Here is a 27116-nt window from a genome sequence, read left to right on the forward strand (position 1 = left end):
GCCAGGTGCGTTGAGGTGCAGTCGTTCGTGTAGAGAGAGAAGAGCAGCAGAGAGAGGACACAACCTTGGGGCGCCCTAGTGCTGATGCTGCGTGTGGATGAGGTGGTCCTTCCCAGCCTTACCTGCTGTGTCCTGCCCGTCAGGAAGCTGTAAATTCCACTGGCAGATGGCAGGTGAGACGCTGAACTGGAGAAGCTTGGAGGAAAGAAGTTCAGCCATGATGGTGTTGAACACTGAGCTAAAGTCCACAAACAGGATCCTCGCGTAGGTCCCTGCACTGTCGAGGTGTTCTATGATGAAGTGCAGTCCCATGTCGACTGCATCATCCGCAGAACTTGTTCGCTCGGTAGGCAAACTACAGGGGTCCAGCAGGGGACCTGTGACGCTCTTGAGGTGGTCAAGCACGAGACGTTCAAAGGACTTGATGACCACAGATGTCAAGGCGTCAGCCCTGTAGTCATTTAGACCCGAGATTGCAGGTTTCTTGGGGACTGGAATGATGGTGGAGCGTTTGAAACAGGATGGTACTCCGCACAGTTCCAGAGATCTGTGTGAAGACTGGAGCGAGCTGGTCCGCACAGACTTTGAGGCAGGATGGGGTCTGGGCCTCCCGCTTTGCTAATCTTTTGTTGTCTCAAGATGCGCTTCTCATCCTGTTAGCGCAGAGGTCGTTGGTGTGATAGTGGTTGGTGGTGCGGCTAGATGGGTGTGGGGTGTTAAAGTGTCCTTTTCAAATCTGCAGTCGAAGGTATTCAAGTCGTTGGCTAGTCTGCTATTGTTCTCAGCTTGGGGGGATCGTCTCTTGTAATTTGTCAGCGATTGTAATGCATGCCAGACTGATTTAGAGTCGTTAGCACTAAAGTGTTTTTCCAACTTTGCTGCATAGTTCCTCTTTGCAATGTTAATTTCTTTAGTCAGCTGGTTTCTAGCTCGATTATACAGGGCCCTGTCCCCGCTTTGATATCCGTCCTCCTTAGCTTGGCGAAGCTGCTTAAGTTTGGCAGTGAACCACGGCTTGTTGTTGTTGAATGTGCGAAATGACTTTCTTGGTACAGAAACCTCTTCACAGAAACTGATATAGGATGTGACAGTGTCCCTATATTCATCCAGGCTGCCAGCTGAATTTTCAAAGACGCTCCAGTCTGTGCAGTCTAAACAGCTTTGAAGTTCCATCTTTGCTTCTTTGGTCCACCTTTTCACTGTTTTCACTGTAGGCTTCGCGCATTTAAGTTCTTGCCTGTATGTCGGTATTAAGTGAATTAAGCAGTGATCAGACGAGCCCAGTGCTGCACGAGGTTTGGCACGGTATGCGTTTTTTAGCGTAGTATAGCAGTGGTCCAAAATGTTATTTTCCCTGTTAGGACAGTCGATGTGCTGCTTGTATTTAGGGAGTTCGTGCTTGAGTTTAGCTTTGTTAAAGTCCCCGAGAATAATGTGGGGTGAGTCCGGGTGTTTTTTTTCAATTTTGTTGACTTGTTCGCCGAGCATTAGAAGTGCGGCGTTCGTGTTAGTTTGAGGCGGAATGTACACGCCAGCCAGTATGAATGATGCAAATTCATGCGGCGAGTAAAATGGCTTACAGTTAAAAAAACGACTCCAAATGCGAGCTGCAGTGTGTGCTGAGCTCCGTGACGTCCGTACACCATTTTTCGTTGATATAAAAGCATATCCCGCCGCCTTTTGTTTTCTCCGATGATTGCATTTTCAGCTCACTTTGTTAATATTTGTCTATTTACATTTGTTTGGCGATCTTAAACTTTAAAGTGAGGAAACTATGCAAAGATACAGTATAAGAATTTGAGAAGGGGGCCAATACTTTTTCACGGCACTGTATGTTTTATATATTGTCCTTACAAGAATACCTCTAAAATGTGGAATTTATAATAATGCTCTTGTATTGGATTGTGCAAGTGGACCTCATGTTTTTGCGAGAGAGTCCATGCTTATGTATGGATGTTTTTTTTTTTGTGGGGGGGATGCACTTTCTTTTGGATAGTAGATAATTCCAGTAAAAGTATTAATACCAAGTTCATTGATAAATTCATTGATAAATGTGATCAGATTTTTGGTGTATGCTTTACCATAGAGGTTCTCCGGGCATTGCCTGGAACGGGCGTGTGGGTCGACAAAGCCGCTTATCATCCAGCAGTTCCACCACAGATGAAGATGGCATCTTTGTTAACTCTGCCAGCAGCAAGCTTCTGGAGCGAGCCCATGACATCCTCATGTGAGAACCCTCTCCTTTTTGGTGATTAATTTAAAAATATATATTTTAAGGATCATTTTACTCAGTAAGGCAGCACGGTGATCGAGTGTCTGCTTCACTGTTCCGAGGTCCAGGGTTCTTTGCTCTGGCCTTCCTTTGTGGCGGTTTTATGTTCTTCCCTTGGTTGTGTGCGTTTTCTCTTAGTTCTCCAGCTTCCTCCCACATGCCGAAAACAAGCATATTAGGTCAAATGAAGACTCTAAATTGTCCATGAGAATGGTTGTACTGATTGGCTGGCCACCAACCCAGGGTCTACCCTGCCTCTCTCCTAAAGTCAGCTGGGTTAGGCTCTAGCTCACCTGCCACCTAAATGAGGACAATGTTCTGGAAAATGGATGGTTTTACTTAATAGACGACAGTAATTTTATCCTTTGACAATTGAAGTACCCGGTAACAGTTGTCCGGTTAATGCTGAAAGGATAGCACCTGATGGATTCCCTTTTGTTTTTACAAACAGGAGGAACAAAAACTACAAAGCAAAGCCAGTTCTTCCAAAGGTTAGCAGACAATTTTCTTTTTGCTTTATTTATCAATAAAATAATATTCTGAAGTGGTCTTGTACGATGTTTTGCACTTGCAGCACTTATTGAATGTCAAGTCACTGAAGTACCTCAGCAACCTGACGCTTCATGACCGCATCACCAAGTCGCTGCTTCATCTTCACAAGAAGAAGAAACCACCCAGTATCAGTGCACAGTTCCAGGTCCGACAGACGCACGCACACATACGCACGCACACACACACACACGCACACAACAGGCTTGAACAGCCAGTGTTATTATAGTGAAGTCTTGCAACACTCCGATGTATCAAACAGAAGAACAGGGAATTTCATTTTTAATAGGCTAGCCTGTGGGAAGCCCATTATGCCATCCACGCACCCACCTCAAATTCTCAGATGAATGACTGACTGTCTGTGTCATGTAACAAATTTGGACAGTTGGTTTCGCCTGCGTGGGACAGCTTTACTACAACAGTGCAATGTTACTCGATGCTTACAGTGGGTATGGAAAGTATTCAGACCCCCTTAAAATGTTCACTCTTTGTTATATTGCAGCCATTTGCTAAAATAATAATAGTTAATTTTTTTCCTCATTAATGTACACACAGCACCCCATGGTCAACAACAGACATGCAAATAGTGCAGCGTGGCGAGACTACTACAGTGAGTGCACGAGTATATATAATTGGCCCGACAGAAATGTGACAACAAACTCAAGATAGAAAATAGGCAGCATGTTGCAATGGAATTGTAAGTTAACTGTTTAAGAAGTTAATGGCAACAGCGAAGAAGTTGTTGGCATGTCTGCTAGTTTTAGTTTGCATTGTCCGGTAGCCCTGAGGGAAGGAGCTGGAAGAGCTGATGACCTAGATTTGGAGGTTTCCGAGAGGATTTTGCATGCTCTTAGTTCTGGCAGCGTGCAAGTCCTCAAGGGTGGGTAGGGGGGTACCGACAATCTTTTCAGCAGTTTTGATTGTCCATTGCAGTTGGAATTTGTCCTTTTTTGTAGCAGCACCAAACAAGACCGTGATGGAAGAACATAGGACAGATTCGATGACCGCTGTGTAGAACTGCCTCAACAGCTCCTGTGGCAGGCCGTGCTTCCTCAGAAGCCGCAGGAAGTACATTCTCGGCTGGGCCTTTTTGAGGATGGAGTTGATTTTGAACTCCCACTTCAGGTCCTGAGAGACTGTAATTCCCAGGAACTTGAAGGTCTTGACGGTTGACACAGAGCAGTTGGACAGAGTGGGGGGCAGCTATGGCGAAGGATGCCTCCTGAAGTCCACAATCATAGCTACATTCTTGAGCGTGTTCAGCTCCAGGTTGTGTCGGCCGCACCACAGCTCCAGCCGCTCCATTTCCTGTCAATACGCAGACTCAACACCGTCTTTGATGAGTCCGATGACTGTGGTGTCATCTGCAAACTTCAGGAGTTTGACAGCCGGGTGCGTTGAGGTGCAGTCGTTTGTGTCGAAAGAGAAGAGCAGCGGAGAGAGGATACAACCTTGGGGCGCCCCGGTGCTGATGGTGCGTGTAGATGAGGTGGCCTCCCCCAGCCTCACCTACTGTGTCCTGCCTGTCAGGTAGCTGTAAATCCACTGTCAGATGGCAGGCGAGACGCTGAGCTGGAGAAGCTTGGAGGAGAAGAGTTCGGGGATGATGGTGTTGAACGCAGAGCTGAAGTCCACGAACAGGATCCTCGCGTAGGTCCCCGGGCTGTCGAGGTGTTCTAGGATGAAGTGCAGTCCCATGTTGACTGCATCATCCGCAGACCTGTTTGCTCGGTAGGCAAACTGCAGGGGGTCCAGCAGGGGACCTGTGGTCCAACACGAGGCGTTCAAAGGACTTCATGACCACAGATGTCATGGCAACAGGCCTGGCGTCATTCAGACCCGAGATTGCAGGGTTCTTGGGGACTGGGATGATGGTGAAGCGTTTGAAACAGATTGAAGATCTGTGTGAAGACTGGAGAGAGCTGGTCCGCGCAGACTTTGAGGCAGGATGGGGACACAAGGTCTGGGCCTGCCGCATTGTTAATCTTTTGTTGTTTGAAGATGCGTCTCACATCCTGTTCGTGAATGCTCAACGCAGAAGTCAGAGGTGTGATTGTGGTCGGTGGTGCGTCTGGGTGGGTGTGGGGTGTGAAAGTGTCTTTTTCAAATCTGCACTAGGTGTTCAAGTTGTGCGGCGTTCGTGTTAGCTTGAGGTGGAATGTAAACACTGGCGAGATGAAATGTGAACTCACGCGGCGAGTAGAATGGCTTACAGTTCAGAAACAGCGACTATAAATGCGGGCTGCAGTGTGTGCTGAGCTCCGCCATTCTTCATTGATATAGAAGCATATCCCGCCACCTTTTATTTTCCCCGATAATTTCATGATGCGGTCTGCCCGGTGAAGGTGGAAGCCGGGAAGCATAACGGCCTCACAAAGCCAAGTCTCCGTAAAGCACAGGGCGGCGGAACGTCCAAAATCTTTACTGGTCTTTATCAGAAGATGAAGCTCGTCCATTTTGTTGGGTGGGGAGCGTAGATTTGCGAGGTGGATCGACAGGAAGGGCAATCTGTATCCTCTCTTGCGGAGCTTCACTTGGATGCCGGGTCGTTTCCCTCTGTGGCGTCGCTTCCGTCTCCATGCGCCATAGTCTGCAGTCGCTAGCCTGGTGAATAACTCAGCAAAAAAACTGAGCGGATTTGCAAAAGTTGGTGAAGTCCGGGGTAGACTCACTGAAGTCTTCCCTTGTGTAAGTGAGTCGCGTAATGTCTCCAAAGACGAACGAAAAACACAAAAACATAGACAATACGAGAGAGCACGGAACCGAGGTGACCACGCGGGTAGGCGCCATCTATCACACAGCCATAAGTATTCAGACCCTTTACTGTGACACTTATTTAACTCTGGTGCTGTCCATTTCTTCTGATCATCCTTGAGATGGTTCGAAACCTTCATTGGAGTCCAGCTGTGTTTGATTATACTTATTGGACTTGATTAGGAAAGGCACAAACCTGTCTATATAAGACTTTACAGCTCACAGTGCATGTCAGAGCAAATGAGAATCATGAGGTCAAAGGAACTGACTGAAAAGCTCAGTGACAGAATTGTGGCAAGGCACAGACCTGGCCAAGGTTACAAAAACATTTCTGCTGCACTTAAGGTTCGTAAGAACACAGTGGCCTCCATAATCCTTAAATGTAAGACGTTTGGGACGACCAGACCCTTCCTAAAGTTAGCCGTCCGGCCAAACTGAGCAATCGGGGGAGAAGACCCTTTGTGAGAGAGGTAAAGAAGAACCCAAAAATCACTGTGGCTGAGCTCCAGAGATGCAGTCCGGAGATGGGAGAAAGTTCTAGAAAGTCAATTATCACTGCAGCCCACCACCAGTCGGGTCTTTTTGGCAGAGTGGCCCAACGGAAGCCTCTCCTTAGTGCAAGACACATGAAAGCCCGCATGGAGTTTGCTAAAAAACACCTGAAGATGGTGAGAAATAAGATTCTCTGGTCTGATGAGACCAAGATAGAACTTGTTGGCCTTAATTCTAAGCGGTATGTGTGGAGAAAACCAGGCACTGCTCATCACCTGTCCAATACAGTCCCAACAGTGAAGCATGGTGGTGGCAGCATCATGCTGTGGGTGTGTTTTTCAGATGCAGGGACAGGACGACTGGTTGCAATCGAAGGAAAGATTAATGCGGTCAAGTACAGGGATATTCTGGACGAAAACCTTCTCCAGAGTGCTCAGGACCTCAGACTGGGACGAAGGTTCACCTTCCAACAAGTCAATGACCCTAAGCACACAACTAAAAAGACTAAGGAGTGGCTTCAGAACAACTCCGTGACTGTTCTTGAATGGCCCAGCCACAGCCCTGACCTAAACCCAATTGAGCGTCTCTGGAGAGACCTGAAAATGGCTGTCCACCAATGTTCACCATCCAACCTGACAGAAATGGAGAGGATCTGCAAGGAGGAATGGCAGAGGATCCCCAAATCTAGGTGTGAAAAACTTGCATCACCAAAAGACTCATGGCTGTATTAGCTCAAAAGGGTGCTTCTACTAAATACTGAGCAAAGGGTCTCAATACTTATGGTATTTTGTGATATTCCAGTTTTTCTTTTTAATAAATTTGCAAAAATTTCAACAATTCCTTTTTTTTGGTCAATATCGGGTGCTGTGTGTACATTGAGGAAAAAAATGAACTTAACAAATGGCTGCAATATAACAGAGTGACAAATTTTATGGCGTCTGAATACTTTCCGTACTGTATCGTTAAATGCTTTGTGGTGATGCCATGGCATCATTGCCGCATCATTGCTTTTCTGTCCACCTAACCTTTCATCTTCTTAGTTATTGTCAAACTGAGGCATTTATGCTGAGGAGCGTAATTGCTGGCTCCTGATGAATGAGCCGCACAGTTTGGTCTATGATTCCGTCTGAATACATGGAGCGATAGTCCTACTATGAAGCGTGATAAAACAAGTGGAAGAATCAGCAGCACATGAGCATCAGCATCATCTTTCAGCATCCACACATTTGCTCAGAGGAGATTTGAGTCATTTTGACTCCCACTTGGTGATAAAGGTGACTTACGTTTGTACAACTAACATGAAATACAGGCGGTCCTTGGTTTACAATGTTCCCGACATACAAAATTTTGAGGTTACGAACATGGCACAATGAAAATGCTCAGTTATCGCTGGCTGTAATCATTTTGAGTGCATTCTTTTATTCTTGTCGCCAAGAAGTGTTTTTTTTTTTTTCATTCAAATATTTCCTGCAATTGTGACGCTCCTACTGAAGAATACAATGTGAACCAATGTTTTCTAAATTTTGAAGTAAAATCCTAGAGATGCTCACTGATCTGAAACAACAGGCGATATGTTGATATCCAGCAACATATGTCATGTTATACATTTCGCAATCGCAGTCCAACCTCTGGGTTTTTGTGCGACTTCAGACTTCATTTTACTGGAAATATTTGGTCGAATTCTTCTTCTTCTTTTCCTTACGGCTTGTCCCTTTAGGGGCCGCCACAGCGCGTCATCCTTTTCCATGTGAGCCTATCTCCTGCATCCTCCTCTCGAACACCAACTGCCCACGTCTTCCCTCGCGACATCCATCAACCTTCTCTTTGGTCTTCCTCTAGCTCTCTTGCCTGGCAGCTCCATCCTCATCATCCTTCTACCAATATACTCACTATTTCTCCTCTGGGCGTGACCAAACCATCGAAGTCTGCTCTCTCTAACTTTGTCTCCAAAACATCGAACCTCGTCTGTCCCTCTTATGAGCTCATTTCAATTTTATCCAACCTGGTCACTCCGAGAGCGAACCTCAACATCTTCATTTCAGCCACCTCCAACTCTGCTTCCTGTTGTCACTTCAGTGCTACTGTCTCTAATCCGTACATCATGGCTGGCCTCACCACTGTTTTATAAACTTTGCCCTTCATCCAAGCAGAGACTCTTCTGTCACATAACACACCTGACACCTTCCTCCACCCGTTCCAACCTGCTTGGACCCGTTTCTTCACTTCCTGACCACACTCACCATTGCTCTGGACGGTTGACCCCAAGTAAAGTCCTCCACCCTTGCTATCTCTTCTCCCTGTTGCCTCACTCTTCCCCCACCACCCGTCTCATTCATGCGCATATATTCTGTCTTACTTCGGCTAATCTTCATTCCTCTGCTTTCCACTGCATGCCTCAATCTTTCTAACTGTTCCTCCACCTGCTCCCTGCTTTCACTGCAGATCACAATGTCATCTGCAAACATCATGGACCACGGGGATTCCAGTCTAACCTCATCTGTCAGCCTATCCATCACCACTGCAAACAGGAAGGGGCTCAGGGCTGATCCCTGATGCAGTCCCACCTCCACATTAAATTTGTCTGTCACACCTACAGCACACCTCACCGCTGTTCTGCTGCCCTCGTACATGTGCTGTATTATTCTAACATACTTCTCTGCCACTCCAGACTTCCGCATGCAGTACCACAGTCCCTCTCTGGTTACTCTGTCATAGGCTTTCTCTAGATCTACAAAGACACAATGTAGCTCCTTCTGACCTTCTCTGTACTTTTCCATCAACAACCTCAAGGCAAATAATGCATCTGTGGTACTCTTTCTAGGCATGAAACCATACTGTTGCTCCCAAATACTCACTTCTGTCCTGAGTCTAGCCTCCACTACTCTTTCCCACAACTTCATTGTGTGGCTCATCAACTTTATTCCTCTATAGTTCCCACAGCCTGCACATCATCCTTGTTCTTAAAAATGGGCACCCAGCACACTTTTCCTCCATTTCTCAGGCATCTTCTCACGCGCTAGAATTCTATTGAGCAAGCTGGTCAAAAACTCCACAGCCACCTCTCCTAGATGCTTCCATACCTCCACAGGAATGTCATCAGGACCAACTGCCTTTTCATTTTTCATCCTCTTTAATGCCTTTCTAACTTCCCCCTTACTAATCATTGCCACTTCCTGGTCCACCACACTTCCCTCTTCTACTCTCCCTTCTCTCTCATTTTCCTCATTCATCAAATCCTTGAAGTATTCTTTCTATCTATTTACCACACTACTGGCACCAGTCAACATATTTCCATCTCTATCCTTAATCACCCTAACCTGCTGCACATCCTTCCCATCTCTCTCTCTCTCTCTCTCTCTCTCTCTCTCTCCATACATACATACATACATACATACATACATACATACACACACACACACACACACACATACATACATACATACATACATACACACATACATACATACATACATACATACACACCTACCTCTGTCTGGCCAGCCTGTATAAATCCTTTTCTCCTTCTTTAGTGTCCAACCTGCCATACATGTCATCATATGCGTCTTGTTTGGCCTTTGCCCTGTGTTGCATCTCAATGTATTCCTTTCGCCTCTCCTCGGTCTTCTCAGTGTCCCACTTCTTCTTAGCTAACCTTTTTGGTTGTATGATTTCCTGACAACCATTTGCATTCTTTTTGCAAACTCTACCACATCTGTCCCTCCAAGTTCCTTTCCTTACCCATCACTTCTTCATCACCCCTATTTCCTTCACCAACATGTCCATTACAATCTGCACCAATTACGACTCTCTCTCTGTCTGGGACGCTCAGAACTACTTCGTCTAGCTCCTTCCAGAATTTCTTTCACCTCTAGGTAACATCGTACCTGTGGGGCATAGCCACTAATCACATTACACATAACACCCTCAATTTCAAGTTTCAGCCTCATCACTCGATAAGATACTCTTTTGACCTCCAAGACATTCTGAGCCAACTCTTCTTTTAAAATAACCCCGACTCCATTTCTCTTCCCATCGACACCATGGTAAGATAATTTAAACCCTGCCCCTAAACTTCTAGCCTTACTGCCTTTCCACCTGGTCTCCTGGACACACAATATATCAACCTTTCTCCTAATCATCATGTCAACCAACTCCCGAGATTTTCCTGTCATAGTCCCAACATTCAAAGTCCCCACATTCAGTTCTAGGCTCTGTGCTTTCCTCTTCTTTCTGCCGAAGAACCCGCTTTCCACCTCTTCTTCGACTTCGACCCACAGTAGGTGAATTTCCAACGGCGCCCTGCAGGTTGACGGCGCCGGTGGTGGACGTTTTTAACCCGGGCCACGACCTATCCGGTATGGAATTCTTTGGATGAACGCTCATATTTGTTTGGCAAAGTTTTAAGCCGGATGCCCTTCCTGACGCAACCCTCTGCATTTATCCGGGCTTGGGACCGGCCTACAGTTTGCACTGGCCTGTGCCCCCCATAGGGCTGCATTATTTGGTCGAATTAGTATTTGTAAAACATCAGGCCATTGCGACTTTCCGCAGAACAGTTAAGAAAACCAAGCACAAACTGCTATTTGCTGATTTTCAGTTTTCTTTGCGAGAGATGATTCTTGGTAGCGGTGCAATAAAAGCTCCTGGCCCCAGTGCGTGGATGACTTCACTTCCCACATCCTGTGCTGTGCTGATTGCTTTAATCTCCCATGGAGGAGGCAGAGGCTGAATTCCTTCTGCAGTGACACAAGCACGCACACACACAGACGAATACATGGTACATACTACACAAATGATTGTTTATGATTTCACCACTTTTATCTTGAAGAAAACCGTTTTACAAGGAAATGGGGGGGGAGTGTTATTCACAACTAACAAAGCCCCCTGGCAATGACTGCCAAAGTCTTTTACATCTTTTATTCTGTTTAATTTGATGTTTTGTGTATGTGTCCCATTCTGCAGGCCTCTCTTAATAAGCTAATGGAGACCCTGGGTCAGTCTGAGCCTTATTTTGTCAAGTGTATCCGTTCCAATGCTGAAAAGGTAAAGCAAGAGCAACTTGGACTGCAGCCAGTTGATTGTTTAGTTTAGTCTCTCCAAAGCACCATATCCATTGAATGAAGTACTCTAGAGCTGTTGATCATTTCCTGTTCTTCTTTCTTCACCCTCCACCTCCTGTTGTTCCCTTGTCATTCTCCTTTCCTCTGACTTCCATTTTCCCCTTCTCAGCTGCCCTTGCGGTTTAATGACAACCTGGTGCTGAGGCAGCTGCGTTATACGGGTATGCTGGAGACTGTGCGCATCCGACAGTCAGGCTACAACATAAAGTACAGCTTTAAGGTAACATCACTGTCACTCTCCCAATGCAGCTCTTTAAACACAACTCTTATGAAGTTAGAATTCTTATCCAAGTGGGACAGTTCAGTCCAGCTCACCACAGTGTGGTTTCGGGTGGGATGGCCCAGGGTTGGGAAAACTTTTGTGCTGAAGCGCCACATTTTATTTTTACAACTGACATGGGTCAGGTCATTTGTAGATTCCGGAGGAAAAAAAAAAAAAACCTTAATTCCAATACTAAAATAATAATTCACCCTCATTTATAATTGTAATTTAATAATAATTAATTAACCAATTATATAATAATATAATTATTAATATATGTTCAATGTATATGTACAATATAGTTGTAATTGTATTATTTGCAATAAATTAATTAAACAATTGTTTGATAAGAAAAAAAAATTTATTTTTTTTTTTTTTTACTATTGCTACTTTATAATGTAAATGCCCGGTGGGCTGGATTAGAGAACGGAGCCAGCTGTATTGGGCCCATGGGCCCACCACTCGTAAAACCTAATCTGCCTTGTGGGATGTGTTGGAAGCTTTTTCATTTTGTGAATAGTGTGACGACATAGCGGTGTGACCTGCCATTTAACTTAAAGACCAATGTGACACAATTAAGGACACAAAGCATTTTGTGTGTTTTTGTCTTGGATTGTGGTGGTTCTATTTCAAGAGGACAGGTGGGTTTCGTTAAAGGTAAATTTTGTGAAAGCGGTGATTTTTCTGAGTGGTAGTGTGACTAGCAATGTATTTTAATATGCAACTTTGCATTACCCAAAATGCATTGTACAGAACTGAACTAAACTAAGGAAACAAGGCTTTAAACAGTGTATTCAGAAAGAGTACTTTCTCTCCAATCTCCAGCCACAGAAAACATTATTCATCTGTTTCCACGGGCTAAATAGTGAACATTGTGACTAGTTTATGTTTAAAATTGATGGTTATCTGTGGTTTAGAATAGCTCTCCAGGAAGAAAACTGTCAATGAGCCAAAGTATAGCGAGTAAACGGGGTGCGTCTGTGTATCATATTAACATTTTTCCCTCTATGCAAGCATGTGCTGTCCAGAACACAGATGTACCATCAATCTCACTGCTTCAAAATCCCAAAGTTGAAGGATATTTGACACTCAGTTTTCCACAAGTCTAGGGTGGTTTATTCATATCCAAAAATATTTTTTTGCTGATGTTGCTCAAATGCAAATTCACTTTGTGCAATATAAATCTATGAGTATGATGTCAATCCTGCATGATGGTGACTTTTTTTTTCTTTTCTTTTTTTTTCAGGGGCTCATTGTATTCTTTCATCTATTGCCATTTTATGGTTTTGGGTGTTAATTTTTGGCAAAACTTTCATGGCATGTCAAAGTTTGAGGCAAAGATTAAGCCAATGCAACAAAAGTATTGTGATACTTTTAAACTTGTCATTTAATTCGAAAAGTATGAGCCGTCAGTGGTGACACAGTGGACGACTGGTTAGCCTCATGGTTCTGATGACCGGCGTTCAAATCTGGCCTCACTCATGTGGAGTTTGCATGTTCTCTCCATGACTGCGTGGGTTTTCTTCGGGTACTCTGGTTTCCTCCCACATCCCAGAAACATGCATGGTAGGTTAATTGAAGATTCTAAATTGCCCATAGGTATGAATGTGGGTGAGAATGGTTATTTGTTTGTGTGCCCTCCGATTGGCTGGCGACCAGTTTAGGGTGTACCCCACCTCTCGCCCGAAGATAGCTGGGATAGGCTCCAGCACGCCTGCGACCCTAGTGAGGATAAGCGGTATGGAAAATGGATGGATGGATGATCCGTCAGTTGCCTGGTTGTAAATGCACTGTTTGCTAATAAGTGTCATCAATCAAAGTAGGGATATTTAAAAGGTGTAATTATTATTGAGCTTTGCCAGACAATAGCTCCCAATACAGATAAAAACATCAAGTGTGTTCATTTCAACATGAAAATATTCTGTCATTCAGTCGCAAACTAATGGAGTGAGCCCTCCTTCCATACTGTAAACACTTTCAGGTAGCTGCAGTCTATTTTCACTTGTCAAAACTGATTTTTGGGCCGTAACAGAGGGCTATCCCACATTGTCAAAAGATTATGTGCTCATCCATCCATCCATTTTCCTCCGCTTATCCGAGGTCGGGTCGCAGGGGCAGCAGGGAAGCCCAGACTTCCCTCTCCCCAGCCATTTCCTCCAGCTCTTCCGAGGGGATCCCAAAGCGTTCCCAAGCCGGCCGAGAGACATAGCATTCCGCTTGGTCAGCCGGTACCCATCTTCAGGTTGACCGCATCCCTCAACGCTGGTGTTCACCAACGGGTTCGGGGATGCCGCCACGACTAGCACAGACTACCTTACGGCCACAGCTCCGGTCGGCCGGCTCAGCAATGGAGGCGCGGAACATGGTCCACTCGGACTCAATGTTCCCCGCCTCCCCTGAGACGTGGGTGAAGTTCTGCCGGAGGTGTGAGTTGAAACTCCTTCTGACAGGGGATTCTGCCAGAGAGTTCCCAGCAGACCTTCACAATACGTTTGGGCCTGCCAGCTCGGACTGGCACCTTCCCCCACCATCAGAGCCAACTCACCACCAGGTGGTGATCAGTTGGCAGCTCCGCCCCTCTCTTCACCCGAGTGTCCAAGACATGCGGCCCCAAGTCTGATGACACGACCACAAAGTCGATCATCGAACTGCGACCTCGGGTGTCCTGGTGCCAAGTGCACGTGTGGACACCCTTATGCTTGAACATGGTGTTTGTTATGGACAATCTGTGGTGAGCACAGAAGTCCAATAACAGGACACCACTCGGGTTCTTATTGGGGGGGGCGTTCTTCCCAATCACGGCCCTCCAGGTCTCACTGTCATTGCCCACGTGAGCAATGAAGTCCCCCAGCAGAGAACGATGGAGTCCCCAGCGGGAGCGCTCTCCAGCACCCCCTCCAAGAACTCCAAAAAGGGTGGGTACTCTGAACTGCTGTTTGGTGCATAGGCACAAACAACAGTCAGGACCCGTCCCCCCACCCAAAGGTGGAGGGAGGCTACCCTCTCATCCACCGGGGTGAACCCCAACATACAGGCGCTGAGCTGGGAGGCAATAAGTATACCCACACCTGCTTGACGCCTCTCACCGTGGGCAACTCCAAAGTGGAAGAGAGTCCACCCCCTCTCGAGAGGACTGGTATCTTCTCGACCTCGCACACCAGCTCGGGCTCCTTCCCTGCCAGAGAGGTGACATTCCACGTCCCTAGAGCCAGCTTATGTAGCCGGGGATCGGATCGCCAAGCTCCCTGCCTTCGGTCACCGCCCAGCTCACAATGCACCTGACCCCTATGGCCCCTCCCACAGGTGGTGGGTCCATGGGAAGGGGGACCCACGTTACCCTTTCGGACTGTGCCTGGCTGGGCCCCATGGGTGCAGGCCCGCCCACCAGGCGCCCGCCTTCGAGCCCCACCTCCAGGCCTAGCTACAGAGGGGGGGCCCCGGTGACCCGCGTACGGGCAAGGGAAAACGCAATCCAATTCTCATCATAGTGGTCTTTGGAGCCGTGTTTTATCTGGTCCTGTTTGTCATGGGTGACCCTGCCAGGGGCATAAAGCCCCAGACAACGTATCTCCTAGGATCATAGGGACACACAAACCCCTCCACCACGATAAAGTGACGGCTGAAGGAGGGGAGATTATGTGCTCTTTATGCTGATTTTGTGCACCACTCTACATTCACTGGACACTTGATTAGGTACACCTACTTCAAATAGCGCAAAAGAAACATGAAGAAAGTTTATTCTGGTGTCTGAAAACAGGGTGTGGTTCAGACAGGCTGGTCTGAGAAACTTTGGATCTTTTGGGGTTTACACATGCAACACCTCCCATTATGATGTAGTTTAAAGCCAAACTTCATCTGCAGTACGCAAAACAACAGTTTGATGACAGTTTAATTCAGAGCTGAGCATATTGAATGTCATTAGATGTGAGGTGTAAGTGGACCCACTTTTGTGGCCAGTGAATGTACTGTACATAATTACCTTAACTTATTTTGGTTAGGTGAATTAAACTCATGAAAGTACCCTTTATGATGAGGTTCCACAGATGACTTGAGCATCACTGTTCATCATTTGCCAGACATTCCTCTGGACATATTTAGTGCTACGGTCAACACTAATGACAGATATCCTCAGCATGATATCATTTTCACGGATTTGATTGTGTCCTGACTCCTTAGAACAAAGCTCATTCATTGTCCTCAGCATTTTGCAACACTCCCTATGCTTGTAATTGTGTAAACACGGCATCGGTTTCCCCATCCACCCCCAACACAGCTCAGGATGAAGTATTGGAGCCACACAATGGGGCTCAGTTTGAAGAGTAGGGCTTCAGCATATTTTTACCATGATGTGTGAGCCCCTGCAAAAATTAAGAACATTGGCTTTCACCTGAAACTACTTGTTCCTTTGCAGCTTTTATTCAATCTTGGGCTTTGCTCAAGTGATGCTTTATCAAGTGTGCTGTTATGTGTGTCTGATATCGTATTTCCCTTCAAATAATCCTGAAATTATTTTTTCTTTTCTCTTCAGTAACACACGTCAGTGTTTATTTTGTGTTGTTTATTTATTTATTTATTTTTTAGAATATATGAGACATTTGGACCAGAACAGATACTGTTGCTAACCAATAAACATGTTATTATTTCTTATGTGCTCTCAACAGGATTTTGTCCATCACTTCTATGTGCTGCTCTCAGAGAGCACCAATACCACCAGAGAGGACATCCAGCACTGGCTGGACCAGCAGGACCTGGAACCAGATGGGTATCAAGTCGGCAAGACAATGGTAGGTACTCCTTCCTCTCCTATCACTCTCTTTGATAGGGCTTCTTAAATGACACATGGTTATGATATGTCAAAAATATTACACAGATGTATGAAGCAATGGCTCTCGATCACAAGGATTCATTAAACGTCCCATGCCATCAAAGTGCAAATTTGTCAACTGTTGTATGCTTAACGGGTAAAAATGAGTCTGTGACATGGTTTGTTTTTTTATCTATGGGATTTGTCGATTGATTGCAAATGGCAATAAACAGCATAGGGCTTGCAAAACAGGCAGATTTGAAATCACCATAGTTGTGACATGGTTTGATCAATTATTAGTCAATTACCTGCCCACTTTGTGGTTGGTACACCACCCACTCAACTCAGCTGAACGGCAACACGGCGTTTCCGGGTTTTAAGTGAGGTTGCCTCAGCCGCCATGCCATACAAATACAGTTTATGAAGTATACATATGTAGTGTTTTACAGCAATACCTGGGCCAGTTTACAACGGATAAATAAATAGTGTTTTACAACAACGCCATAATATGCATGAGCGATGAGTCTCGCACTTCTGGTTACATTCAAGTGAATGGGACTGGATGACGAGCTTAACCTTAAAATATTCCCCCTTTTATTTTCATTCACATCCCCATTCAGTTCACCTTCCCTATTAGTGGGCCAACAAACCAATGCTTGGTGAATTCTGCTTCGCACTGACAGTAAGACCCCGCATCGAAGGATCCAAACGTGACATCGCTATGAATGCTTGGTCGCCACAAGATGCCGTGATATTGCCAAGGACCAATCTGAGTGAAGCTATTTTCCATATTAAAATTAAGAATAACAGCGATCCAATCAGAGCAAAGCTTATTTACATATTGAATCTTGGAAATGTGCATTTCCAACCAAATTATCTCGCAAACCCGATAAAAGGACATAAAAGATTATGGGGAAAAGAATTATGGCATGGGACAAGCTAAGAATTGTTACATTATGTTTTACGAGTAGTTCAACTATATGGCTATGTTCACACTGCAGGTCAATTCAGATTAGTTTTTGGTTTTTTTTGGCCCTATTTGACATGTATCTGTTTTTCTATGTCAATGTGAACAGTACAATTCCATTATTTTTTTTCATATCCGACCCAGGCCTCTTTCATACAGTCTGTGGATATAAATCGGATATGTATCTGATGCGAGTGCAGTATGGACGGAGCTCACGTCACACTAATCCGACCTATACGTCATCTAACAGTGACAAACATCACAGTTTGACAAAACAGACGCGCCACAAAAGCAACCGTGGCCGAAAGAGCACGAAACAGTCAGTGGTGCAAAGAAGAAATTGCTTGAAATTGCCAAAATTTGTCATGACGAGACCTACTCAAGGGGCAATATTCTGTAAACGCGACGTCCTATTTTGTGCACATGCGGATGACGTCACAGACTCATTCCATCCATAGTAAAAGTTGCATTTGTTTCTGTAATGTGAATGATTACATAAAAAGATCAGATTTAACAAAACAAATAAATAAAAATTGGGCATCATGTCCTGCAGTGTTAACGTAGCCTGTATGTCATCATGCTGTCATGCATTTGCTTTTTCAGATTATTGCCTTTGTCATTACAGAAACAAACATTGACTGAATCAAAACCATGTTTTGTTTGAAATGGCTCGGCACATTGAATTATCTGAACATGAAGAAGGGATACTGTGGGGTCAGAGCTGATATTACTTCTCCCAGTATAAGGATGTAATGAAGACAGTGCCCCATTGGTGGGTGTGTGTCCTCAACATGGATGATTCCATGCTTTCAGAATGCTGTCTATATAATTACAAGATCATACCTGACATTTTTGAGGCCATGTGTCAGAGATATTTGAATTTTGTGTGTGTGCTTTTGTGTTCCTGACTTTTCGGAGTACTAAGGGGGAGTGTAGGTTTATATCTCAAACTTTGGCCTTTATTAAGGCATTGTTGCCTTACCCTAACTCTGTGGTGCTCCCTCCTTTCAGGTGTTTCTCCGGGAGGCAGAGCGTCAGCAACTGCAGGCTAAACTCCATGGTGAGGTTCTCAGGCTCATCATCATGCTGCAACAACGGTTCAGAGCTCGACTGGTGAGGAAGCAGTTTCTTAGAATGAGAGCAGCGGCAGTCTGCATCCAGGTACACATCTTTCCGCTTCTACATAGCTTTCATCGTATACTTTACATGTTTACATTGCCTGTAAAAAAGCCAGTTTTTTTTTCTGCTATAGTTAGGAAGTGATTATGCATGATGGGCTGAGTTATGTATATTTGGATAAAACCATAGCTAGTCCAGGATATTTCCCCTGTCATCGAATTGAGCAATGCCATTTTTTCCTTTTTTTTTTTTTTTTTCCCCCTTGCAGGATTTTTGGTATGAGAAATTCAGAGTTTATCTCCTATTTCAAGAGGAACTACTTCAAAATATTGTCAATGAAACACTCCCTAAATTATGAAACTGACCGTTTTTACGCAGAGCTTTTTTACTAGTTATTTTTTAAACAGACTCAGTTTGGAAATTGTCGGTCTTTTACTCGGGTTCCTACCCAAGTAAGGAAGGTATGGAAGAGTATGGAATTTCATTTAATAAATTATTAGCATGGAAAATGGAACCTAGTGTATGGAATAATATTCATGTTTCCAAGACTGTTACAACAGCTCTATTTTCTAAAACAAAAAAAATATAAATAGCTAAAGAAAAAATAGATCAATCTATGTTTTTTTTTTTTTTTTTTTTTTTTTTTTTTTTTAAGGCGCGTGGAAGTGCAGCTACAATGTTTGTGTGAGAGCCCACAGTATTATACCATGGTCTTGGTAAATACTCGATTCTAATTGATATAATTAAAAAAAGAGAGAAAAAAAGTCATTATTCTTTTTATTATTATTTTTCTTTTATTTTATTTTAAGCACTTTTTGTTTGGATGTTTATGACTGGGTTCTTCATTCATTTGGATAATCAAATTATAAATTGTTCTGTTTTATAATGTCCTTCATTTTATTTTTAGAAGCACAAAAAGGTTAGGCTACTAGTGTGCCTGCAAACGTCAAAGTAGGAGTCGTCTGGACCACTTGGGCAAAAAAAAAAAAAAAAAGTGAAGTAATATTTCCATCAGGAATGGGAAAACAAATTTCTCATGTCATCAAATGGGAAGACGATATGTCTCATATGCAAATACTTTGCATCTATAAACAAACGAGGTAACCTCGAGCGGCTGCACCTAACTCATGACAACCTCAACGATGCCGCGACAGAAACATATTTCCAAGTTAGCCATTTATTGGCTAAATACAAGGAACCTTACGGATGGTGAGTTGAGAGCCAATGAGTGTGATGGCACACACGTCCTTTGTTAACTTTGAATATAAAGAGGAAATTCAATCAAAGATTCAAAGTGTGCGCAGAACCTCAGAGATAAGTTATTTCCATGATCCCAAACAATTATGTGCCCGTCTGAACCAATTAGTAATTGATTTCTGGAATTACAAAGCATGAGTCAATTAATTGGTTTTGTATCCAACCCTTTCCACAACATTCACAGAAGAGCTGTGAGGGAAAATGTTTGACATTCAGTTTAATTAGATTTAGATGTTTTTGTGGGATAGGCTCCAGCACGCCCACGAACCTAGTGAGGATAATAAGCGGTACAGAAAATGGATGGACGGATGGATGTTCATGCCAACATTTCTGCATTTGTTACAAAGCTACAGTGGTATACTTGTGGTTTTATAATAGTTCAGCCTACCAAGTACTAATCTTTGCGTTATATGCGCTTGTCTTGTCAAAAGTGAAAAAAATAAATGACAGAACAGCGTGACCTGTGGCATGTGTTTTTTGAAAGATAGTGGTAGATTTCACTTACATTCTGTGGGGGAGGGGGAAAAAAACTGATCTTAGGCTTGAAAAGGTTGCTTACCACTGATGTACACCCTTCTAACGTCTTAAATAGTTCCTGCCAGAAAATATTTAAAAAATGCCATTGTTCCAAATGAATGCATATCCTCCTTATAGATAACTGACATTAAACTTGAGTAGCATTATTATTATGATTATTTTTGCTGGCAGAAATGGTGGCGCTTGTACCGACCCATGGACGATGAGGAAGCGCAAATAAATCAGAATGCCCATGAGGAGGCAGCATTGTGCCTGCAGACACATTGGCGGGGGTACCGGGAACGTCAGAGATTCACTTTGTGGAAGGAGGCTGCGCTGGTGCTTCAGAGGGCGTGGCGACTGTGGCTGTGTCGACGCTGCACGGCAGCGCTTGTCATTCAGACTGCCTGGCGCTGTCATTGGGCGAGAGAGGCCTATTTGCGTCTATACGCTGCTGCCGTGCACCTCCAGGCTGTAATCCGAGGCTACCTTGCTCGGGAACGGTAAGACATACAACAGGTGTTAAACAAACGTTTAGTTATTTGTTAGCGCCAATTCGGATTTGTCTTCAGGGAGTGATAATCACAACATAGTTCTGAACATTTGAAACATGACCAGTTTAATCACAAGAAACATTGTAGGTCAAGCTGGTGGAAAAAGTAGATGAACATTTGCACACTGGTCTCCCAGTGGACTTGGTCAATGTTCAGCGTTCAAACCAATTTTAGTATGAGCAAGGACACAAAGCAGCTCTACAATCCGCTGATCTGCGAAAAGCAACCATTTTCATATTAGCCGCTAACTCTCGTGAAAACATTTTAAGGTAGTTGGATGTTTGATTTGGATACACCGAGCTGTGTTCAAAACAGAGTGTAAACTAATGTCATAAGAATCTAGTTTTAAATGAGCTAAAACTGTTCCTATGTCTTTTCAATCACCAGCTTCAGAGAACTGACCAAGCAGAAGCTTAGGGAGAGCAAGTATCAACTACGGAATGGGCAGGTGAGCTTTTCACCAGAAGAGGAGCCTTTTGAGAAAGTCATGGATTTGGAACTTAGCACTTGGGAGGACCACTCCTACGAGGAACGGGAAAGGACGCTCAATGTCATAAGCAGCACAGATGGAGAGTTCAAGGAGGGAGGAGTGGGAGGAGAATATGCCATCTCACCTCAATGGCACTCAGAGGCATCTACATCCACAGTCGTGGTGCGAGAGAAGCTCAGAGCAGCTGATGAGCTCAGCCAGAAAGCCACTCGGGCCAAGAGAGAGAGCCGGCGGATGCGAGAGTTGGAGCAAGCCAAATTCAGTCTGGAGCTCCTCAAGGTCCGTGCAACCTGTGGTGGAAGCTCACCCACTTCTGAGGAAAGGCGCTGGTCTGTTGAACTGGTGCCTTCCATCACTCCCCCTCTGTGTTCCCCACAGGGCACACCTGACAGTCAGAGCTCCAAAGGCAGCTTTGAACTCTTAAGTATTGAGGATGCTCCCAAAGCTACAGAGGAGGTAACTGACAGTGAAGACCTTTGCTCGCCTATTGGCTCACTCGGAGCACTGTCAGATCCAAGTATGGAGGCTCTCTCTATAAGCCCAAAGACGGAGCAACTGAACAGGTTGCCACCTTTAGATGCCGGAAGCCATTCTCAGCAACAAATAGACCCTGTCGTCTCCTCCACTCATCCGTCCAAACTCGAGAACTACCTCCCGACCTTTTATGTCCCTGCTAGTGAAAGCAGCACTGCCATTCTTAGTCATCCAAGTGGGGCGCCCGTAAAGAACACAAAGATTGCCGTCTCTACAACTACCACCATTCAACCTTCAAAAGAAAGGCGAGAATCAACACCGAGGCCGGTGGTGGTGGTCATCAGTATGCAGAAAGAAATCCCACTGAGTGAAGAGCTGAACGAGCTGGTCTATCCCTGTGTTGAGGTTTGTGACTCAGGGTCTCAGAAGAAGATGCAAGCGCATGTTCCGGCTCCAGTACTTCATGTACCCTACCCTGTTTCCACTGTCCTCCCTCAGGTCGATCACGTTGCCTTGGAGAAGCTGGTAAGGCTGAACGATGACGAGGAGGAGAGGCAGCGTAATCAGCAACAACAGAATGAGAGGGAGATGATGGAACAGATACGAAAACAGAAAGAAGCGTTGGAGCGTCAGCGCCTTTTCTTTGCTCAGAATGAGAGAGAGATGTTTGAGAAACAGAGGGGAGAGGCTCTGCGGAAGATACAACAGAGCCGGCAGAGTGAACAAAATACTGGTGGACCTGCCACCTCTAGCACACCACCAAGACCTAGATCTCTGCTCATTGAGAGAACATCAGGGATAGTTCATCACAGTAGAACCCAGTCGGAATCGTCTGACCCTTCGGTACACTCCTCACAAGGGGGGAGTATGCCCAGCAGTGCCGCTATTCCCCAGCTGCCTCCGCCACCTGCCTCTGGCGCCACCGAGAGGCGTAAGGACGGCAAGCCTGCTGCGGAGGGCTGGGCACCCAAACTCACCCTGGAATCCAAAGATGGCGCTACCAGAGTGACAGCCGCCAAGAAAGTGCAGCGTAATCAGGGCTCCACAGTCAGCCTGACAGACAAGTCAGGCAACATCTTCTTCGCTCCCAAAGACAAAGTAAAGTTTGCTCAGTAAGTATTATGTTAATAAACTGTTTTCATTCAGCCACTGCTGAGAGTATTAACCAGTGTTTTTACGGACCTTAAATATTTGTTGGGTTTATCACTTCAGCTCAGCATCAGTATTTCTCAGTAAATGCCTTTAATATCTGAGGGAGGAGAGTGTGGCAGCACATTGCTCCACTCAGCAACATGTATTGGGGTTTCATTATTTCATATAAATCGTTTTTTTTTAAATATGAATAACTGAGTACTTAGAAAACTGAAATTATATCATCTTTATTGTGATACCATCAACACACTTAAAAAAGATCTAGATTTGATTCCACAAACATTTGTGAAGACAAATGTTCAACATGCACACCGTCTGTGACACGACATACGTTAAGTCAGTCGTTCAGCACCTGCCGGACAAACTGTAGCTCTGCACAGACAGCCTTCCTCTTTTTGTACAACATTTAAATCTGCTCTCCACTATACCAAGTTTTGAGTTTTCTTGAAAATGCAAGCTGCACACAATTTGTTGACTGTGTTAGAGCTAATTTGACACACAAAATGCAATTTCATTGCTCGTCGTTCTTCACCCTGGAAAATAAGAAAAAGGGAAACACATTTTAAAAAAGGTTTTAAAAATCTTTGTGATGATTTGACTGACAATTGGCTATGTTATTAGACTACAAAAAAATTGCAACACCCTGTATTTTGGTTACCTTATTTAGCTACTTGGCTACTAAATTGAACTTATCTGTGTAAAGGAAGATTTTATACAACACTGTCTTACCGCTCATTGGATTGTGTACGACTGCATGCATAATCATTTGCTTAAACTAATTCTTGAATTAAAGCGACACATTTGGGGTGATATACAGCGAAATAGAAACAGACACTGAAAGACACACCTCTTAACATGTCTAGCATATTTTGCGATGCACAGTGGGTATGGAAAGTATTGAGACCCCCTTAAAGTTTTCATTCTTTATATTGCAACCATTTGCTCAAATCATTTAAGCTCATTCCCCCCCCCCCCCCCCCCTCATTAATGTACACACAGCACCCCATATTGAAAGAAAGAAAACAGAATTGTTGACATTTTAGCAGATTTATTAAAAAAGAAAAACTGAAATATTGCACAGCCATACGTATTCAGACCCTTTGCTGGGACACTCATATTTAACTCAGGTGCTGTCCATTTCTTCTGATCACCCTTGAGATGGTTCTACACCTTCATTGGAGTCCAGCTGTGTTTGATTATACTGATTGGACTTAATTAGGAAAGGCACACACCTGTCTATATAAGACTTTACAGCTCACAGTGCATGTCAGAGCAAATGAGAATCATGAGGTCAAAGGAACTGCCTGAAGAGCTGAGAGACAGAATTGTGGCAATGCACAGATCTGGCCAAGGTTACAAAAAAAATTCTGCTGCACTTAAGGTTCTAAATAGCACAGTACCCTCCATAATCCTTAATTGGAAGACATTTAGGACGACCAGAACCCTTCCAAGAGCTGGTTGTTCGGCCAAACTGAGCAATCGGGGAAGAAGACCCTTTGTGAGAGAGGTAAAGAAGAACCCATAGATCACTGTGGCTGAGCTCCAAAGATGCAGTCAGAAGATGGGAGAAAGTTCCAGAAAGTCAACCATCACTGCAGCCCTCCACCAGTTGGGGCTTTATGGCAGAGTGGCCCAACGGAAGCCTCTCCTCAGTGCAAGACACATGAAAGCCTGCATCGAGTTTGCTAAAAAAAACACCTGAAGGACTCCAAGACTGTGAGAAATAAGATTCTCTGGTCTGATGAGACCAAGATAGAACTTTCTGGCCTTAATTCTAAGCAGTATGTGTGGAGAAAACCAGGCACTGCTCATCACCTGTCCAATACAGTCCCAACAGTGAAGCATGGTGGTGGCAGCAGCATGCTGTGGGGGTGTTTTTCAGCTGCAGGGACAGGACGACTGGTTGCAATCGAAGGAAAGATGAACGCGTCCAAGTACAGGGATATCCTGCACGAAAACCTTCTCCAGAGTGCTCAAGACCTCACTCAGACTGGGACGAAGGTTCACCTTCCAACAAGACAAAGACCCTAAGCACACAGCTAAAATAACGAAGGAGTGGCTTCAGAACAATTCCGTGACTGCTCTTGAATGGCCCAGCCAGAGCCCTGACTTAAACCCAATTGAGCATTTCTGGAGAGACCTGAAAATGGTTGTACAAGGAGGAATGGCAGAGGATCCCCAAATCCAGGTATGAAAAACTTGTTGCATCATTCCCAAAAAGACTCATGACTGTATTAGCTCAAAAGGGTGCTTCTACTAAATACTGAGCAAAGCGTCTGAATACTTATGGCTGTGTGATATTTCAGTTTTTCTTTTTTTAATCTGCAAATATTTCAACAATTCAGTTTTTTTGCTGTCAATATGGGGTGCTGTGTGTACATTAATGAGGGGGAAAAAGTTAACTTAATGATTTTAGCAAATGTCTGCAATATAACAGAGTGAAAAATAAGGGGGTCTGAATACTTTCCGTACCCACTGTAAGTAAATTCAAGCTCTCCTTGCTGCAAATGATTTAAATCTTACGTCTCAAACCGAGCTGACCCTGATTACATTATCTGCAATAAGAGCTCCCTCTAGAGCCAGAGAAGACATAATGCAATTTGTACAGGTCAAGTTGTCTTTTATTTCCATGTAAACTGAGAGCTGTTGGCCAAATTAACCTCTTTGATTGTTTTTTCCTTTTTTTTTCTTCACTATTTGCATTTCAGATTTGAGAGTGAATGTTTTTTTTCTTCACTATTTTCACTTCAGATTTGACAGTGTTAACGTCACCAAAGAGACGCCACAAGCCGTCCCCACAGAGGGGCCTGCATATGTTTCCAGACTGCCTAAAGGAGCAAAACCGCATGATGTAAGCAATCGAGCATTTTTCTGATAAATAAATGTGGTGAATTCTACATTTTGGTGCAAAGAATGAGTGTAAGTACAGTATTTGAGAACAGGTGGTGAAACACAACTTCCTGTAGAAGAACAAGGCTATGACAGCAACAGGGCTGTAGCCTCTTACTGTTTCAACATACTGTTATCACTTCCGGTGAACTCCAGGTGGGCAGAGTGGGGCACAAAAAGAAAGCCCGAATGTCACGGACTCGCTCAGACTTCCTCACCCGCGCACCTGTCCTTTCTGTTGGGGGCGATTCAGATGAGGATGACAATGACGGCACCAGTCCCGAACATTCCCCTCTACCCCTCTCCAAGCAGAGCTCCACGGAGGAAGGCCTCGGAGGCTCGTGTTTTAGTGACTCCGACATGGTAACGGGCCACATTGATGCCATTGCTGGCCTTGGCTACGTTCTTTACGTCTGCTTCTTTTCTCCTAACCCCGACAGCATAGAGACCTCACACTTCTTTATACTGAGCTACCACATCTGTTTTATTCAAAGGACTCAGTGGAAGACACATTTTGAAATGCCCAAAAATATGTTGGTATTGGAAAAACAAGCTGTCCTCGAGAAGAAGAAAACAACTGTTGGAAAATTAGTTGATGAATCAAAGGGCCCCTAATCCTCCATTTCAAAGATGTTCATCAAGAGTAAATGTTAATTTCACACAAGATGGAAGCAGGGCGATTTTTCAAATGTGTTTTCCCAGACCTTCTACTAAACTTTTAGTGGGTTTACTAACATAACTTTACCTTTCTTTCTCTCACAGGTGTTTCTGCAGTTTTTTTGCCCAATGTTCACAGTATTTTGTGCAAAATGTGCATGCCTTTGTCGTCTGTTTTAATTTTAGCTCTCTCAACATGATTTAAGTGTAAAATTTGTCGTGCCAAAACTTTGAGTTTTTAGTACACTCAGTTATAGTTAGGTACTACTTGGCGGTGTTGTGGGGGGTGATCTAGGCATGATACAAGATAATGCTGCCATCTACTGGTAGGCCGTGTTATAGACCAACGTTTCAGGCAGATTTTGTCTCCACTTTGGCCTTATGAACGTTCTCACACACTGTTATTCCAGCCTGCAGGCCCAGAAGCAAAGAAGAATCTACACAAAGTTTTGTCATCAGGAGATTTAAGAAAAGTGGAATCTTTGCGCAAGAACTCACAGGACGGAAGGTTTGTTGTTTTCCTAAAAATAACCAATGGAAATGAATCATGCATGTTGTACATTTGAAACACAATTTTATGCTGCAATCACATAGTGTTTATTATAAGATGTTCCGTACTTTCCTTTTTAGCAGAGTTCGCGGGAAGATGCGTTTCTGGGGCAAGACTAAGCACAGTGATAAGAAGACCTCCAGAGAGAAGCTGATTTGTGGGGCCGATTCCCTGGATGGAGACCATGGAGATGCTGGGCCATTGCTGAGAGGTCTTCAAGATCATTTCTTTTTTTTTG

At 44.4% G+C, this 27116-nt stretch overlaps 1 protein-coding gene across 11 annotated transcripts in view; it reads left to right on the top strand.

The window, feature by feature from the left end:
- myo9aa (myosin IXAa) overlaps positions 1-27116 on the top strand; it is a 176904-nt gene that overhangs the window by 138975 nt on the left and 10813 nt on the right. For 6 of the 11 annotated variants that reach the window (XM_061760855.1, XM_061760846.1, XM_061760869.1 and 3 more), the window contains 13 exons: positions 2087-2227; positions 2724-2763; positions 2847-2969; positions 11030-11110; positions 11297-11407; positions 16111-16233; positions 18232-18381; positions 20305-20615; positions 21054-22742; positions 25534-25633; positions 25828-26034; positions 26739-26836; positions 26959-27089. In XM_061760855.1, coding sequence (XP_061616839.1) covers positions 2087-2227; positions 2724-2763; positions 2847-2969; positions 11030-11110; positions 11297-11407; positions 16111-16233; positions 18232-18381; positions 20305-20615; positions 21054-22742; positions 25534-25633; positions 25828-26034; positions 26739-26836; positions 26959-27089 — 3305 coding nt within the window. The remainder of the gene's footprint in view (positions 1-2086; positions 2228-2723; positions 2764-2846; positions 2970-11029; positions 11111-11296; positions 11408-16110; positions 16234-18231; positions 18382-20304; positions 20616-21053; positions 22743-25533; positions 25634-25827; positions 26035-26738; positions 26837-26958; positions 27090-27116) is intronic. The other 5 variants (XM_061760862.1, XM_061760928.1, XM_061760885.1 and 2 more) reach the window with 4 other exon arrangements.

The sequence above is a fragment of the Phyllopteryx taeniolatus genome, chromosome 2 (assembly GCF_024500385.1).
Source record: "Phyllopteryx taeniolatus isolate TA_2022b chromosome 2, UOR_Ptae_1.2, whole genome shotgun sequence".
Taxonomy (NCBI): domain Eukaryota; kingdom Metazoa; phylum Chordata; class Actinopteri; order Syngnathiformes; family Syngnathidae; genus Phyllopteryx; species Phyllopteryx taeniolatus.